Source organism: Mytilus trossulus, chromosome 6 (genome assembly GCF_036588685.1).
Source record: "Mytilus trossulus isolate FHL-02 chromosome 6, PNRI_Mtr1.1.1.hap1, whole genome shotgun sequence".
Classification (NCBI taxonomy): domain Eukaryota; kingdom Metazoa; phylum Mollusca; class Bivalvia; order Mytilida; family Mytilidae; genus Mytilus; species Mytilus trossulus.
The window spans coordinates 76,613,511-76,632,325 of NC_086378.1; the positions used below are offsets into that span (position 1 = coordinate 76,613,511).

General features: G+C 31.4%; 1 protein-coding gene across 2 annotated transcripts; it reads left to right on the forward strand.

The window, feature by feature from the left end:
- The first annotated feature begins 199 nt into the window (after positions 1–199).
- On the forward strand, positions 200–17,417 carry LOC134721879 (uncharacterized). 2 transcript variants are annotated; one of them, XM_063585145.1, is made up of 5 exons: positions 200–256; positions 10,486–10,695; positions 11,613–11,774; positions 13,704–13,841; positions 17,061–17,417. In XM_063585145.1, exons 1-5 carry the CDS (start codon positions 232–234, stop codon positions 17,216–17,218), a joined length of 693 nt encoding a protein of 230 aa, XP_063441215.1. In that variant the 5' UTR covers positions 200–231; the 3' UTR covers positions 17,219–17,417. The 2 variants fall into 2 exon arrangements, with proteins under 2 accessions (XP_063441215.1, XP_063441214.1); XM_063585144.1 differs by lacking the exon at positions 200–256 and adding an exon at positions 687–803.
- The last annotated feature ends 1,398 nt before the right edge of the window (positions 17,418–18,815 follow it).

Consider the following 18,815-nt stretch of genomic DNA (forward strand, 5'->3'; position numbering starts at 1 on the left):
GTGTATTCAGTAAAAACAAGAATTGTGAAATTTGTCTATTTTTCTATTAAACCTGAAATGTTTAATGTGATATAAATGACTATTGCCGATATGAACCCTTTGGCATCTCTATCAAATACTGTAACAATAGTGCATTTAATGGTACGTATAGCAATAAACGCAAACGTAACCTGGACTGTTTAACATCCGGATAAAGAATGCCATATAAAACACTGGTATGACCATCCTCGTATGAATTACTCCCCATTTAATGATGGTAAGGTGTATTCGAAACGTTCACATTTCTTTTGTAGGAGATTTCATTTATTAACTGTAATGATTTTTAAATGATAGTCCCTATTCGACAAATGTATTTATAATGTTAAGACTCTTGGCTATTGTAAGAAGTAAGATTTGTTAAAGGAGCGAATAATACAAATACTATAGGCGATGTAATATTTTTATAAAGTCAAGAAGTAAGAAGTATATAAAATGTAAGAAATACAAATAAAAAGATATTTGATATAAAACGTAAAAATTCAGCTGCATAAATAACACTAAAATACACCAATTTATCTTTAAATGATGGACATACACCAATGTATTGCGCACATGTATGCCTAGTTTTAATGTCTTTGAGACTAAAATTATTCAAAGACGACAACATATGATAATAGAAAACTCGTTGACCTATCTTATCTGCTTTCAACTGCGATAAAAATTCAAATACCTGTTACATATCAAAATGGATTTCTTATTTGTTTGTATTATTTGTGCGGTAATAATTAATGATGCCCTGTCTTCAACATATAAATATCGAACATGTAAGTCTATAGTAAATTGTTGCGTGTATTGTGTTTATTTTACATTTCATCTTTAAATGTGTAAACTTAGATCAGTACTATACTTGGAGATAAAGAAAACAAAAAGAAAAGGTTATTCAGTATACAAACTACCAATCCGATAATGGATCATAAAATGTACATAAAATATCATCATATATATTGGTGTCAGCTGCCTTTAGGAAACCATAATGCTTTCCTATTTGCTGCTGACACAGGATGAGTCATGGACATGTTTAATTTCTACTTTCTTTTTGGCTAATTATTATATATTTAATTGATCCAACTTTTTGTGTACTATACATATGTGGATATCTATTTTTCTTTTTTTCTTTTTGGGCTGCTTGTTTGTTATCTATATCAACCACACTTGCAATAAAATGCATTAGTATTAAAAAAAAAACATACTATAGATTCTTTATCTACGTATTCTTTAAGAACTTAAATTGTTCTCGTTTAACTTTTTTTTTTTTTTTTTATCTCATTGTTTGTATTGTATTATGAAAAAATTATTGATGTTGTAATGTTTATGCTGTTTGGGGCCCATAAAATGTACATAAAATATCATCATATGTAAATACGGTTTATTCCTTAAATATTCAGACGATTGTTTTTTACAATATATATGTCCGTCATATAAGGGTGGTATTATAGAATATACTTTTCCGTCTGTTCGTCTGTCCGCTTGTTTGACAAAATTCAGAGATTGCTTTTGTAAGATATTATGAAACTTGATACAAATATTTCATTCATTTGGAGAAGAAAAGCTTCCATTCAATGTTTGGAAGTTTGTTGTTTCGGAGTTACTCTAACTACAATGTATCAGATTAGGACAAATTTTCAAATACTGCACATGCACTCATTTTGATTTGTTTTGTCATTCTAGAGTTATAGGACTTTAACCGTCATATTTGAATTTTACTTGAGAGCTATAACTCGTCGAATTAATATTTAGTGAACTCTTCACGAAGCATCAGCACCAAAGGGCTTTGTTCATTGTCGAAAGCAGTACGATGGCCTAATTTTTTATATTTCTGTGTATTTAGATAACGTGTGAAGAGTCTCATCAACAATCATAGTACCACATCTTCCTTTTACGTGCCGAGGGCAAATAAATGTAATTATCGGTCGTCCCACTGTCTATATCACTCTGTTCAGCTCTTAATATTATTCCGTATCATGTGTTTGTGACGTCAAATACGTTGACCCGGCCTTAATAACTTTGACCCGGACATATCAGCGACGTCATAATGTTTGAACCGACGTTAATAACTTTGACCCGAACTTATCAAGTCATCTTTTGTGTGCTGATGAAACAAAGAAAACACTTCTCAAACACACAAATATAGCCCGATAAATCGATTATCACATTATCTGCATATTAATATTGTAAAATATTAGCTGCTTGGCATAATATGAAGGCTTTTTGATCTCGTTCGCTACGCTCACTCGACAAAAAGCTTCATATTATGTCTCGCAGCTAATATTTTACGATATCAACATGCAGATAACCTGATAATCGGTACTAACCAGAGTATGCTTGGATACATTTTCATATTAATGGACATTGTGTGTTTTCAAGGATTTGTTCATGAAAGTTCATCGCCAAGGTCATTTTTGCTGACTGTATGAATTCTTGCTTATACAATGTATCAATATGCAAATGTATCTTTTTGAAAGGCCAATCTTTTGTTTTCGTGCGTTATCATGTCATTGTCATAGTGAAATAGACATAGTTCATATTTGGTAAATCAGTGTAAACCTGAAAAGATAGATAAAAATTTTGAGAAAAGTATTTTTGAAGAATTATGCAAAACAGAGAAGTTGCTAACATCAAAAGAAAGTGATACACCAATAAATATATCTGAAATAAAAACACAAATTAAAAGATTAAAAAGTGGGAAAAGTTGTGGACCAGATAAAATATGTTATGAAATTATAAAACATAGTAGTTCTGTAATGTTAACAGCCATAGCTAAATATTTTAACCTTATATTATCTACCTCTCTATATCCTGAAAATTGGAATAAATCATTTATAATTTCATTATTTAAAAGTGGGGATCATCTTGATCCTTCAAACTACAGAGGAATTTCTCTGATGAGCTGTCTAAGTAAATTATTTAATATGGTTATAAATTGTAGATTACTTAATTTATTTGAAAATAATATATGTCACCATCAACTAGGCTTTAAGAAGAATAGTAGGACTTCAGATGGTGTCTTTATTGTAAAGACTCTGTTTAATAAATATATAAATTATAAAAAGAAAAAGATTTATGGTTGTTTTGTAGACCTAAAAAAGGCATTTGATTCAGTGTGGAGGTTAGGTCTTTTGTACAAAATAACAAAAAATGAGAAAATTGGTGTAAAATTTTACAATTTGATAAAAAATATGTATAAGAATACTGAAGCTTCAGTAAAATTAAAGGAGAATATATCTGAATATGTCTCTATTGATAGAGGAGTGAAACAAGGGGATAATGTGAGTCCAAACTTATTTAATGTTTATATAAATGATCTACCAGAAATATTTGATGAAAGTTGTAAACCAGTGACTCTACAAAATATGTCAATGAACTGCCTTATGTTTGCAGATGACATTTTGTTATTATCTGAAACTCCTGAAGGTTTACAGAACTCTATAAATAAACTAAATTCTTATTGTAATAAGTGGCAGCTCACAATAAACACACAAAAAACTAAAATAATGGTCTTTCAACAGAAAAACATTTTATATAATAAATATGATTTTTACTTAAATGGTGACAAACTAGAAAAAGTTTTAAAATATAAATATCTTGGAAATATAATTGAAGCATCTGGGAAATTGACTTCATCACACACTGAATTGGCTAAGAAAGGTACTAAAGTTTTGTTTTCTATTTTTAAGTATCTTTCTCCTTTAGAAAATGTGTCTATAAAAGTATACAAAAAATTGTTCGAATCACTAGTTAAACCTATTCTTATGTATAACTCTGAAATTTGGTATATGGATTTTTATGAAAAAATAATAAGAGCTGAAAGACGAGCTCAAATTAAAGACATGAGTAAATTTGATATTTTATCAATGATTGATAGCAGCCAAGTGGAGAAGACACATTTAAAATTTTGCAAATATATACTTGGGCTTAGTAAACAATCTGTCAATATAGCTGCAAGAGCAGAACTAGCTCAGTATCCCATAGATGTCTTTATTAAAGTACAATCATTGAAGTACTTAGCAAGAATTTCTAGTGATGAAAATAACCCTTTATTATATGATGCTTTTTGTTTATCTAAATGGCTTAGCACTAACGGTATATTTTCATGGTTTTCATATGTAGAAAATATAGCCAATGTAAATAAATTAGATATAAATAAAATTCAGGATATAAATTATAAACAAGAGAAGAGTTCATTCTCAAAAAATATTAAAAAAGAACTTAAAGATAGCTTTGAAAATATTTTCTTTAAAAAATTAAAATTAACTAATGAAACCAGTAAAATGTTCTTGTACAGTAAAATAAAAACAAAATATGAAATAGACAAATACATTTCTAAAAATAGTTTTGAAAATAGAAAATTATTATGTAAAATGCGTGTAAGTGACCATTTCTTGGAAATAGAGAGGGGTAGATATAAAAGAATTCAAAGAGAAAAAAGAATATGTAAACATTGTAATATAAATGCGGTTAAAGATGAAACCCACTTTTTCTTAAAATGTAAAATTAATAAATCTTTACGTAATCAGCTTGAAAAAGATATAAATAATATATGTCCAGAATACTTTAATTTGTCTGAAACAGATAGATTACAATTAATTCTATCTTCATTTGATATTATGCAGCTTACTGTTCCGTTCATTAAAAAGTCATTTGCACTGAGGGGAGTGGACACAACGCCTGCATAAATATTACTGTTTTACCACTTTATATATGATGTTTGATATGTTATTTTTTCTATTGTGTATATTGTATTGTATTGTTTGTATATGCCTTCAACCCCCAGGGGTATAAATGTGCATTTCATTAATAATAAAAAAAAAAATATATAAAAAAGAAAAGCCACACTAAACAGTTCAAACCCCAATCATCATCGTTTTTGTGTGTAAATCTCATTACATACACTGCTTGCTAAATGAATTAGGTATTGATAATTCACTTGGAAACTCGTCAACATATACCACCACGACAATTACCAAAGAGAAAATCCTGGATAATCATAGGTCTGTTCTATGTTCCTTTGGAATTTCTACCAAAGATGAAGACCTGGATCTTCCATCACTGTATTGGATACCTAAACTACATAAGTGGCCTTACAAATAACAGTTTATTGCTGGGTCTTCCAAGTGCTCCACGAAACCTCTTTCTATAAATTGTTAACATCTCTTTTATCTGCAAATAAAGCCGGGCTCTAAAGTTATTGTGAAACTGCATATTCTAGAGATGGCGTGAATCAGACGAAAGAAACTAAAAAAAATCCAAAGATCTGTTAGAATACATACAATCTTAGACCCTATCATCTTGCAACTCAACATATACCCTCACGACACATACCATAGAAAAAATCCTGGATAATCATAGGTCTGTTCCATGTTCCTTTGGAATTTCAACCGAAGATGAAGAACTGGATCTTCCATCACTGTATTGGAGACTAAACCTACATAAATGTCCTTACAACTAACGGTATATTGTTTGGTCTTCCAAGTGTTTCACGAAACCTCTTTCTAAACTGTTAACGTCTCTTTTATCTGCATTCAAAGCCGGGCTCCAAAGTTATTGTGAAACTGCCTATTCTGGAAGTGGCGTGAATCAGATATGAATACTAAAAAAATCTAAAGATCTTATAGAGTACATACAATCTAAGACTCACTCATCTTGCAATGCTATTAAAACATTTGACTTTTCTACACTGTATACAATCTTCCCCATTCCAAACGAAAAGACAAACTGAAAAAGTTAATATTACCTTGTTTCGTTAAAAATAATGGCGAACGTTAATACAAGTATACACAAAACTACTGAAGCTACACAAAACCCCTTACAAATATAGATTTATTTCGTCTTCAAGCCATTGTTCAACTACTAAATTGTCTATTATTCTTACCAGCACACTTGGTACAATTAAAAACCTTATAATAAATTGTTCAAATAAGGCCTTCGAAAATAGTGGAATAAATTACTTTTGGAGTGTCAAGAACTCGTTGGAAGTACTTAATAAATTGCATGCTTATATTGGTGATTTTGAATCTGTTCAAAGTTTTGATTTTTCTACCCTGTATACCACATTGCCTCACATTCTCATTAAGAAAAAAATCACACACCTAATTAAATGGGCATTCAAAATATCAGAATCTGAATATATATGTTCAAACTCTTTTAGGTCATTTTTTAGTAGCAATAAACAAAAAAACTATGTTAATTGGACATGCTTTGATACTATATATGCCCTTGCATTTTTACTAGATAACATTTTTGTTCGCTTTGGGGATTCCGTATATCGTCAGATTATCGGAATTCCAATGGGGACTAACTGTGCACCACTTATTGCGGACCTCTTTTTGTATTGTTATGAGTTACAATTTATGACAAAAATAAGTAAAGACCCATCAAAACAACATCTGATAAACAAATTTAATAATACTTTTAGATATTTGGATGATATTTTGGCTCTCAATAATGACGACTTCAGTATGTATATTAATGAAATTTATCCTGGTGAACTGACTTTAAATAAAGCTAATACTAACAATGACCACTGCCCTTTCATCGATCTTGATATCTATATCACTAACGGAAAGCTGAATACTAAAATTTATGATAAAAGGGATGATTTTTCATTTCCTATCGATAATCATCCGTTTTAAGATGGTGACGTTCCCTTGTCACCATCTTACGGTGTTTATATATCTCAACTTGTACGATTCGCTCGTGTATGTAACAAAGTTTTAGATTTTAACGAGAGAAATTTATGTATTACTGAAAAATTATTACACCAGGGTTTTCGATATCACAAACTAGTCAAAACATTTACTAAATTTTATCATCGGTATAAAAACATCATTCGTAAATATAGCTCAACATGCAGACTTCTTATACGTTCAGGTATTTCACATCCAATTTTTTATGGAAATATTCTTTATAAAGCTCAAAGGTGTCAGTATTCACCTCATAAACTTACAAAACCTTTGAATAGACTTATTAAGAAGGGATATAATTACGATACTGTTGTCAAGTCATTAAAGATAGCATATTTTGGCGTTAATATTGAGTCACTGATAAGGTCTTTGCGTCGGAACTAAACACATTTATTCTAAAAACAGTTGTTGGCATGACACGGGTTATGTTCTTCTCATATATGTTATGATGGTATGATACTAAACCCCTAACGGGAAGGATTGTGCCTGATGTTCATATGATGAAATCATAATCTTTCAGTCAGTTTAATTGAAGTCTGGAGCTGGCATGTCAGTTAACTGCTAGTAGTCTGTTGTTATTTATGTATTATTGTCATTTTGTTTATTTTCTTTGGTTACATCTTCTGACATCAGACTCGGACTTCTCTTGAACTGAATTTTAATGTGCGTATTGTTATGCGTTTACTTTTCTACATTGGTTAGAGGTATAGGGGGAGGGTTGAGATCTCACAAACATGTTTAACCCCGCCGCATTTTTGCGCCTGTCCCAAGTCAGGAGCCTCTGGCCTTTGTTAGTCTTGTATTATTTTAATTTTAGTTTCTTATGTACAATTTGGAAATTAGTATGGCGTTCATTATCACTGAACTAGTATATATTTGTTTCGGGGCCACCTGAAGGACGCCTCCGGGTGCGGGAGTTTCTCGCTACATTGAAGACCTGTTGGTGACCTTCTGCTGTTGTGTTTTTTTATTTGGTCGGGTTGTTGTCTCTTTGACACATTCCCCATTTCCATTCTCAATTTTATCTTGTCTTGGGGAGGAATAACTCCTACTCTGCAAAGAATCACTCTGATTCCAACAAAAATTCTCTGAAACTGATATTTTCAAGATGCTTGATTTCTTGATTGACAACATATTTGGTACGTTTGGAGGACGCGTTTTTCAACAGACTGTCGGAATTCTAACGAGAACAAATTGTGCCCCTATTCTTGCTGACTTGTTTTTCAATATGATGAGGCAGACTTTATACAGAAATTTCTTAGGAAGGAAGAAAGATAAGAAGTTAGCAATATCATTAAACCTTAGTTTACGCTATATAAAAAATGTTTGTTTCACTAAATAATTCAAATTTCGGTGACTATGTTGAACGAATCTATCCCATCGAACCAGAGATAAAGGATACAACAGATATAGTAAAGTCTGCTTCATTTTTTGACTTACATCTAGAAATTGAAAATGAGGGTAGTTTGTTAACAAAGCTTTACGACAAAAGAGATGATATTAGCTTCCCAATTGAGAACTTTCCATTTCTTTGTAGCAACATTCCAGCAGCGCCTGCATAGGAGTATATAACTCCCAATTGAAACGATATTTGGGCTTGTATTTCCTCCCATGATTTTGTTGATAGAGGATTGCTACTCACAAGGAAGCTATTAAACCAAGAGTTCAAAATAGAGCAAGTGAAATCATCCCTTCGTGAATTTTACGTACGACATCACGAGTTGATTGACCGTTTTGGAATAACCGTTTCACAGATGATATCGAATATATTCCTTATGTTGTAACTACAATTTACTTCCCTTTTCACCTCGAATGTGACCTCCCAAATTAGATTATTTACCGGGTTTGTAATAACATGAGAAACACGAAGGGTGCCACATATGATACAGGACCTGTTGACCCTTCTCGAAAACCTGATATCACCCAGTTTTTAGTTTAGTTCGTGTTGCTTCGTCTTTAGTTTTCCATGTTGTGTCTTGTGTACTATTATTTGTCTGTTTGTCATTTTATTTTTAGCCATATCGTTGTCAGTTAATTTTCGATATATGAGTTTGACGGTCCCTCTGGTATCTGTTCGCCCCTCTATGAAAACTATGTGGCTATCTATCTTAGTCACTAATTCATATATCCCATTTAGTTTTGCACGTTAAAGATTATAACAGATAAAGTTATATGTATAGTTGATATTCATTTACATCTAGAAATAAAAAAATGAAGATATGTTAAGGACTTATTTTACAACAAATGAGAATATTTGAATTTTCCAATTGTTTCCTTTCCATGATTAATATTAAGCAACATTACTCGTACATCAGACTATAACTTGTAACCATAGTTTGCAAGTCCTCTTTGTACGCTATTCCAGTTATTGAGTTTGTTATAATCAATAGTAAAGCTATTGAGTCAAAAACTGTAGAAAAGAAATTTTCAAGCGATTTAGGTTACAACAGTAATGTTTATTGACGCCAATCACCACACTGGTAACATTTATTTCGAAATCACAATAATGAACTTTAGAAAATTATCTGTTAAATACGATCATAGGAAATATACATGCAAAAGTATATTGTACTTCTCTGTTTTTTTTATCATAAAAAAATTCACTTGCTTCTTGTTGCACTGATATATTTGCTGCGTATTGTTTGAAAAATCGGATAAAGGATCATGTATATATACAATGTATTGAATCTGATAAAATTAAGAATTAAAATAGGGAATGTGTGAAATAGATAACAACCTGAGCAAAGAACAGAAAACAGCCGAAATCAAGTTGCTTCTCCATCTTTGGAATCAATTATGAAAATGTATAAATATTCAGTGTATGAAAAGTACCAGGATTATAATTTAGTACGCCAGACGCGCTTTTCGTCTACATAAGACTCATCAGTGACGCTCATATTTTTATAGCCAAACAAGTACAAAATTGAAGAGCATTGGTGATCCAAAATTCCAAAACGTTGTGCCAAATACGAGCTAAGGTAATCTATGCATGGGATAACAAAATCCTAAGTTTTTCGAAAAACTCAGTTTTGTAAAGAGGAACTTTATAAAGATGACCACGTTATTGACATTCATGTCAACACCGAAGTGTTGACTACTGGGGTGGTGATCCTCTCGGGGACGAAACACCCACCAACAGTGGCATCGACCCAGTGATGTAAATAGTTATCCAAAGTACCAGGATTATAATTTAGTACGCCAGACGCGCGTTTCGTCTACACAAGACTCATCAGTGACGCTCATTTCAAAATATTTATAAAACCAAACAAGTACAAAGTTGAAGAGCATTGAGAATCCAAAATTCCAAAAAGTTAGGCCAAATACGGCTTAGGTAATCTATGCCTGGGATAAGAACATCCTTAGTTTTTCGAAAAATTCAAAGTTTTGTAAACAGGAAATTTATAAAATTGACCATGTTATTGATTTTCATGCAATTGTATTAAAACTTAGGTTATTTCAAGTCAAATTATACTATAGAAGGATTTTCTCGAGAATTTCTGTTCATAACAATAATTACAATAGCACATATAAGTAGTGGACCACCAAACAGAATGACCAAAGAGAAATAACGTTAAATTTTAAAGGTAATGACCATTGGTTTATATATTTTCTGATTGTTAGAAAACCAGTGCCTAACTTCATTTGTCATGAGCCATAACACAGCTTGTTTTTTCTTGTTACATTTATTACTAGTTTAAATGAATTTGGTCTTTAACACGACATTGTAGTTACCGATACTTCATTTTTGTCTTCTATAAAATTTCAGATTATATGGAGGATTTCTGTAAGTACCAAATTACAATCAAAGACCCAGTAATACTCTCACTGACTAAGACATTATTTTATGACCATGGATACAGATGTTCCATCCGACTAAAAGTTCCCCAAGATCACGTGGTATCTATACAGTTTACTAGATTTGATATTGGTCATCCCCATATGGTATACTGTGACGACAGTTTACATGTATTTGATGGTAGGTGAGATTTTTTAAATTCAGTTTTATTGGAGCCCTTTATACATGTAGCTTTTGTTCTGTGTGAGCCAAGTGGAAAAAAGTACTTTGACTTATAACAGTTTATTTTTCATAAATTGTGACTTGGATAGAGAGTTGTTTCATTGGCAACCATACTACATCCTCCTATATCTATTGTTTGTTCAACAAAAGTTTAAGATTTGTTATCAGAATTAAAAACTATCTATAATCAATAAAATACAGATCACTGAATATACGCAATATTCAGTTTATGATTATTTTAAGAAATAACTGAAATCACTTATACTTATCAATGCCATTATGGTATTATATATATCTCTGCTCCAACTAGAAGTAAATTATCACTGAATGCTCAATGATATATTTTTATGCAAAATGGACATGTGTTTCAAGTAATCAAACCCATAGATTGGCATGCTTCGTTTCAATCACCGTTTCCGTCCGTCCGACCATTCTTTCAATAATTGTTTCGTCTCAAAAACTATAAATAAGAACGATGCAAAATGACTGCATATTTAGTAAGCATTTTGACAATGATGAAATGTAACTTGTAAGTACTTATCGGATCTGCTAAATGCCTGTTAAAAGATATCATATACACAAGACATGTACATACATGATTTATAAACTTTTTTGTATTGGTCCTACTTTGCTGTCTTTTAGTCCTGCCATTTATGAATATATATATACATGTACTTTTCATTATCAGTTTTGAAAGACTAATTACAAATTGATAGATAAACGATTCGATGTTTTTACTTGTATAGACAATATATAGCCTTTTGTAGTGCCTAACTGCACCTATAGTTGTATTTCGAAATCTGCTGAAAGGACTGCATTTTGCACTTACTTAACCAATCCTTTTTATAAAATGCTAATAAAGTTTTCCGTTTTAGGAGAAGACGAAGAAACAGATGAAATAACTGTATCAAAGGGTCTTTGCGGAGTTACTATTCCTCGACCAATTGTATCTTCAGGACAAGATGTTACAATAAAGTTTAAAAGTCGGTATATGAGTATTGGGACTGGATTCCAGGCAGTAATAACACCTATGCAAGGTTTGTCAAGATACATACAATCTAGACCACAGAAAATGTTTGCAGGTTGAAAACATCTTTATATTTGGATAAAATGAAAAAGATTTAAACTGGAATCGTTTTCATAACAGTGTGGACGAGACCATTTTTTGGCGCGCACATGTTACTAGTATCAATTGAGTGGATCAGATTATATATGTGAACGTTCCTCTGTAACGTTGAATTATTACACCGTACTTGTTATAGACATTTAAACCTTGGGGTCGCTAAAGGTTCTAAACGTATCAATCCAATAATACTAATAACTACATGTTAGAATGGACTACTATGTTTTACTACCAACATAAGTATTGAGTTTGACCTCATTTTTACGGAAATACATTTAAGTAATCCAACAAGGATCCTTAGCCTGGGAAACATTAATAAATCATTAGTTGGTATTTGCTTGTTTGCAAGGACGCGTTCAAAACAAAGCAAAATGCAAGAATGGTTTTTCATACGGAATTCAAAGAATTAAGCATGAAAAGCTGAGTTCAAAGTAAAAATCTAAAATAATTTAATTCTATCCAAATAAGATTTCCTGGATATCGGAAGCTATAGCGCTCATGTCAATTCTCAATCAGAATAACAAAACTATACAAAAAATCACACTGCATTTAATTCTAATGAAAACAAATGCAAGCACGGGCTGATTAAAATGGTGTCAAACTGTTTTAGCACACTTTTATCTTTTTCATATGTAGATTATTCAAATCCAATTAATGCATTGTATTGTGGAAAGGTACAACTTTGTTTCTATGACAGTAATGGCAACAGCTAAACATTACCAATGAAGATCAAATTCTTAACATAAAATTAACTTATCAGCTTTACGTTAAATTAGAGTAGGAAAAGTTGTAATACATAGTTGTAAAAACTACACTTCTTCAAAAGTAAACAACTAACATAGCTGAATCACTGATATAAGAGTCAATGATGGTGTGGTTTAATTCAATTATTGTAAATATCATAATAAATTCAAATAGTATCTATTGAATGATGTACGTGTAAATGTAGGACACCGATTTCAGACTATTCAAATTTCCCAAAACAGGTTAGAGTGTATATAGAAGTAAAATCACAAAAATACTGATCTCCGAGGAAAATTAAAAAAGGAAAGTCCCTAATCAAACGTTAAAATCAAAAGCTGAAACACATCAAACGAATTGAACTGTCATATTCCTAACTTAGTATAGGCATAGCAAAGAGTGAAAATATTAAAAACATTTTAAAACATATGTGTTGCAAAAAGTTGTTATTGGCTTTGAATTAACTTTAAGTATACTAGTATATTGCGAGAAGATTAGTACTCTTGTCCTTTTTTGTCACTTTTTAAGGTTTCCTCTGCTGTCTATCTGATGAGTCTAGCATTTTTCATCTGATTTATTCGGTCCGTTTCTGTATGTGTTACATTTTAGTGTTATGTCGTTGTTCTCCTCTTATATTTAATGCGTTTCCCTCGGTTTAAGTTTGTTAAAAGGTATTCTACCGCAGCACTGTCTATAATGCGACAGGTACTTCGGAGAAAATATGTGTTGGTGGTCCTATAATTACAATTAATATAGTAAATGAAACATGAGGTCTATTTGTTAAATATATATGTACCGCGTAGGACACTGATTTTAAACTATTCAAATTTAATAAAACAGATTTGAGTGTTTAAAGTTTATATTTATTGAACAATAGGTATTATTAGTTCGAGGGTGTTCTATCCATCCAGGGGCCGTAATGAGTTGGAAACGCTCGACTGTCATTTGCAGTTGTTATCCATTCCATTCGTTTGATGTGTTTTAGTTTTGGCATATGCCATTTAACGGAATTTCCTATTTGAATTATCCGTGGTGTCGGTATTTTTATTATTTTACTTTTTTGCTATAAATATCATATAAGTATGCATTTCTTTTTGGGTAGCTGATGAGATGATCAAATGTGACAAATCGTTATTCCAATGTGGAGATGGTTACTGTATTAATAACACGTTTGTGTGTGATGGGTACTATAATTGTATGAATGAAAGAGATGAATCAGCTAAGTTTGCTCACTGTCCAGGTTTGTTATATATTGAATGACACATTGTATGTATATATTAAACATTAAATTCCTAATTTTTCGGTGACATGCAATGCATACAATGTCACTTCTATTGATTTCTGCATATGCATTGTATTTAATACATCACTGTGTACATATCTTATATTACTTTCATTCGTTTTTCTGTCTGTCTTTTATTTAAATCATGAAATAATATACTATGTATTGAACATTTCAAAACTAATTTAGGTGACAAGGAACATATAATGTCCACCCTTCATATTGAAAATTCCTTTATATAATTTCACACAGTGACTTGTCTCTGAAAAAAGTGGCCTATATATATACCTTAATCTAACACGTATGTATTTTTTTCTTCGTGATAAGTGTCTGAAAAATTTCACATACTATATAGCTAATGTGTTACCTTATACATATTAAATAATACTTTTTTTTTTCAATTTAGATCTATTAAGTCTGATTTTTGTCGAGCCTTCGACTTTAGTCGAAAAAGCGAGACTAAGCGATCCTACATTCCGTCGGCGTCGGCGGCGTCCACAAATATTCACTCTGTGGTTAAAGTTTTTTAAATTTTAATAACTTTCTTAAACTATACTGTATTTCTACCAAACTTGGACAAAAGCTTCTTTATGATCATTAGATAGTATCCAGAAGTAAATTTTGTAAAAATAAAATTCCATTTTTTCCGTATTTTACTTATAAATGGACTTAGTTTTTCTGCGGGGAAACATAACATTCACTCTGTGGTTAAAGTTTTTGAAATTTTAATAACTTTCTCAAACTATCCTGGGTTTGTACCAAACTTTGACAGAAGTTTGTTTATGATCATAAGATAGTATCCAGAAGTAAATTTTGTAAAAAAATAAATGCATTTTTCCGTATTTTACTTATAAATGGACTTAGTTTTTTCTACGGGGAAACATAACATTCACTCTGTGGTTAAAGTTTTTGAAATTTTAATAACTTTCTCAAACTATCCTGGGTTTGTACCAATCTTTGACAGAAGTTTGTTTATGATCATAAGATAGTATCCAGAAGTAAATTTTGTAAAAAAATAAATGCATTTTTCCGTATTTTACTTATAAATGGACTTAGTTTTTTCTACAGGGAAACATAACATTCACTCTGTGGTTAAAGTTTTTAGAATTTTAATAGTTAAAGTTTTTAGAATTTTAATAACTTCCTTAAACTATCCTGGGTTTGTATCAAACTTTGACAGAAGCTTGTTTATGATCATAAGATAGTATCCAGAAGTAAATTTTGTAAAAAAATGAATTCATTTTTCTGTATTTTACTTATAAATGGACTTAGTTTTTCTGCTGGGTAACATTACATTCACTCTGTGGTTAAAGTTTTTAGAATTTTAATAACTTTCTTAAACTATCCTGGGTTTGTACCAATCTTTGACAGAAGCTTATTTATGATCATTAGATAGTATCCAGAAGTAAATTTTGTAAAAACAGAACTCCATTTTTTCTGTATTTTTCTTTTAAATGGACTTTAATTTTCTTCCAGTTTACCTTACATACAGTCTGCAGTTAAAGTTTTCAAAACATTTATTATATTCATTAAACTATCATAGATTTTTACCAAAATTGGACAGATTAGCTTCTCACAATCATAAGATAGTATCAAGAGGAATATTTTTATTGACTTTTTTCCTCAGTTTTGTTGAGCCTGCGATTTACAGCAAAAGTAGGCGAGACACTGGGTTCCGCGGAACCCTTACAAATTTTTTATAACATGACTAAAAAAACTGTATCGATGTTGACATGATGCATTCGAATGCAATGTCATATCGGTAGGCTCAGTCATAAATACAATTATGGGCTTTGATTATCTAACATTTGCCCTCTATTTCTTATTTAAAAGTAAATGTTGTACGGGATAATAATATAATGCAAAATAGGAGATAGCGGTTTTCAATATACTATAGACAAAACCTTACTGCACATTGCATGTCACTTTGGTATATTTCGTGCTTTTTTCACTAGACCCACACTTTTTTTTGTTTCTATCATTATAGTAAATGCTTTTCAATGACACAACATTATATTAACTCATGATAAGCGTAAATTTTTTATAATTGTAGTATTTACGATTAGTTTATTATTAACGACAATAAAGCTGAAAAGGAGATAAAAAACTAATAAACTTGAGGTAAACATAAAACAATTCAATGGAGGATTGGCGACCCGGCATTAAGTACTCTTATTGTAATTACCGACAACGACAATGTTTACGGGAGGTTGAAATTATTATCCGAAATTCATATAACTCAAAGATTTTCATGAAACTTTAAAACCTTACATCTGAGGTGTGATATACATCGCATTCCACAGTTCTATGACATGACAGAATATGACAGTTCTTGTCCATTCGTTTATGATGCGTTTTGTTATTTGATTTTGCCATGTGATTATGGACTTTCCAAGTTGATTTTCTTCTGAGTTCAGTATTTTTGTGATTTTACTTTTTTCCACAAGGTTGTTTATTTCTGTGTTTTCTGACGGTTTATGACGTCTTTACACTAAATCCATTGGATGTTGGATGTGTACGGATTAATAATTTAGTTTTAATTGCATAAATTTTTTATTAGTTGTTAGTGGCTTTGAACTAGCTGTCAGTGAACTGAGAGTACTCTCAGATCTGTACCTAGTGTCTTTTTGTTGTTGGGATGTACAAGTACCCGGCCACGTCCACTTGTATTTTCGCCCATCTGATGAGTTGAGCCTTTTTCAACTGATTTTATAGTTGGTTCTTATGTTGTACTGTAATACCTCTGTTCCTAGTTAGGGGAGGGTTGGGATCCCGCTAACATGTTTAACCCCGCCACATTATGTATGTATGTGTCTGTCCCAAGTCAGTGAAATTCAGTGGTTGTCGTTTGTTTATATGTTACATAATTGTTTTTCGTTCATGTTTTGTAGATCAATGAGGCCGTTAGTTTTCTCGTTTGAATTGTTTAATATTGTCATTTCGGGGCCTTTTATAGCTGACTATGCGGTATGGGCTTTGCTCATTGTTGAAGGTCTTACGGTGACCGTATATAGTTGTTAATTTCTGTGTCAGTTTGGTCTCTTGTGGAGAGTTGTCTCATTGGCAATCATACCACATTTTCTGTGTTTTATATCGACATATTTCATGTTTAATTAATAATTTCCTTATTATTCTACAAACATCTAACATGTCTAAACTAATGTCATTTAATTTCAGGTGTTAAAGCAGTATGGACCGATTTCTCTCTGTTCATGAAGATTTCATTTGGAGTTTTACTAGCACTGAGTGTACTGTCGATTGCTGGTCTGGTCATATATTTTACTAATCGAAAAGAACAAAAACGATTAAAACTAAAACTGAATCACAAGAATTAGCTTCAACAGAAATCATATGAATTTGTGTATGTCCGTTACATGTTTGTTGGTTTAGGAACTCGATATCTTCCAGCGGACATTCCTGCTCCTCCCATATAGTAGAAAGAGATAAAAGAAGGCTTGTATTTACTACAAGAATAAAATAATGAAAGAGGAATGCTTAATTACATAACATCACGGAAATATATTTTTTGAAGAATTATCGAAGTTCTGTTCTTTTTAAAACTTCACTGACTCTAGGAAGAATGCTCGGTTTTAGGGAAAATCTTGATAGATTCGTTTTAATGTCCACGTCACAAAGACTTAAAATTGGTACTTGTTGCTTATTCCCAAACATGTGCAATTTATATAAGAGCAATGACTAGTCGGCTCAACGTCTGATTAAGATATCCGGATAAGGTGACATTCTTTTCATGCGTACTGAAACCTTGTGGGATCAAAACGGAATTTACAAGTTATACTTTTGACTCAGCTTGTCCATCTATATATAACACATGACTAGTATTTATATCACATCGTGTTCCCGTCCTGAATTTATACATGTGTTTATAGCCTCCTCCTCCTTCTACACCACATCCTTGCCTCCTCAAAAGAACAATACTGTCTTTTTGTAACTGTTTGTGTGTGGTTTCATACCCAAATCCTCCTCTTTTAACACCATTATGCTTACTAATAATTGTTTTCTCCTGTATCTGCATATTCAATTTAAACGTAGACGGATCTAATATAATCTCAAATGAGTAGGAACATCAGTAGTAAGATAATTGCACTAGAGAAACAGATCAATAGTTGATATAAAAACAACTGTTTTCCTCTATTGACAATGTTAGAAATCAATTTAATGAATATTATTGAAGTCACGTCATCAGCAAATGCGGAAGTAATTACAGGAGAAAACTATAGTATTGATAAATATCTTGTTGACAAAAGTGATTCTGTTACTGTTTTTATAAGAGTCACATAGAAACATGTGGCATTAATTGCTTAAGGCTAAACATTTCAGTGCACTAAGGTGTTTCGTAACTGACTAATTCAGGACATGCACGTGTTCAATGATCAATGCTTATAAATCATGGGTCAATACAGTTGCTGAATTCCATTATACAAGTGCGAGTGAGTAAATAAAAATTGATCTTCTAGCTTGTATACGACATTTAGAACGTAAATAAGACATGTTTATACAATGTTTGATCATAGGTTTCAGCAGTTACATATACAAGAGATACACAATCCTCATTGATTTGGTTGATCTTAACTTGATTCATCAATTTCGAATTGACTTTTTTGCACTTTCTACAACTCCGTCTGTATTAACAAACGTGAGAATAACACACATTGATACTATACTAGTAGATGATTGCATAACTATGAATATATCTTTAAACAAAATTATGAATAATTAAAACATGTAAAGCAGGATCTGTTTACCCTTCCGGAACACATGAGATAACTGCCAGTTTCTGGTAGGAGTAGTGTTGCCCAGTCTTTAGTTTTCTTTGTTGTTTCTTATTTACTATTATTTGTATGTTTGTATGTTCGTATTTTTCATTTTTAGCCATGGAGTTGTCATTTTTTTCCGATTTATGTGTTTGACTGT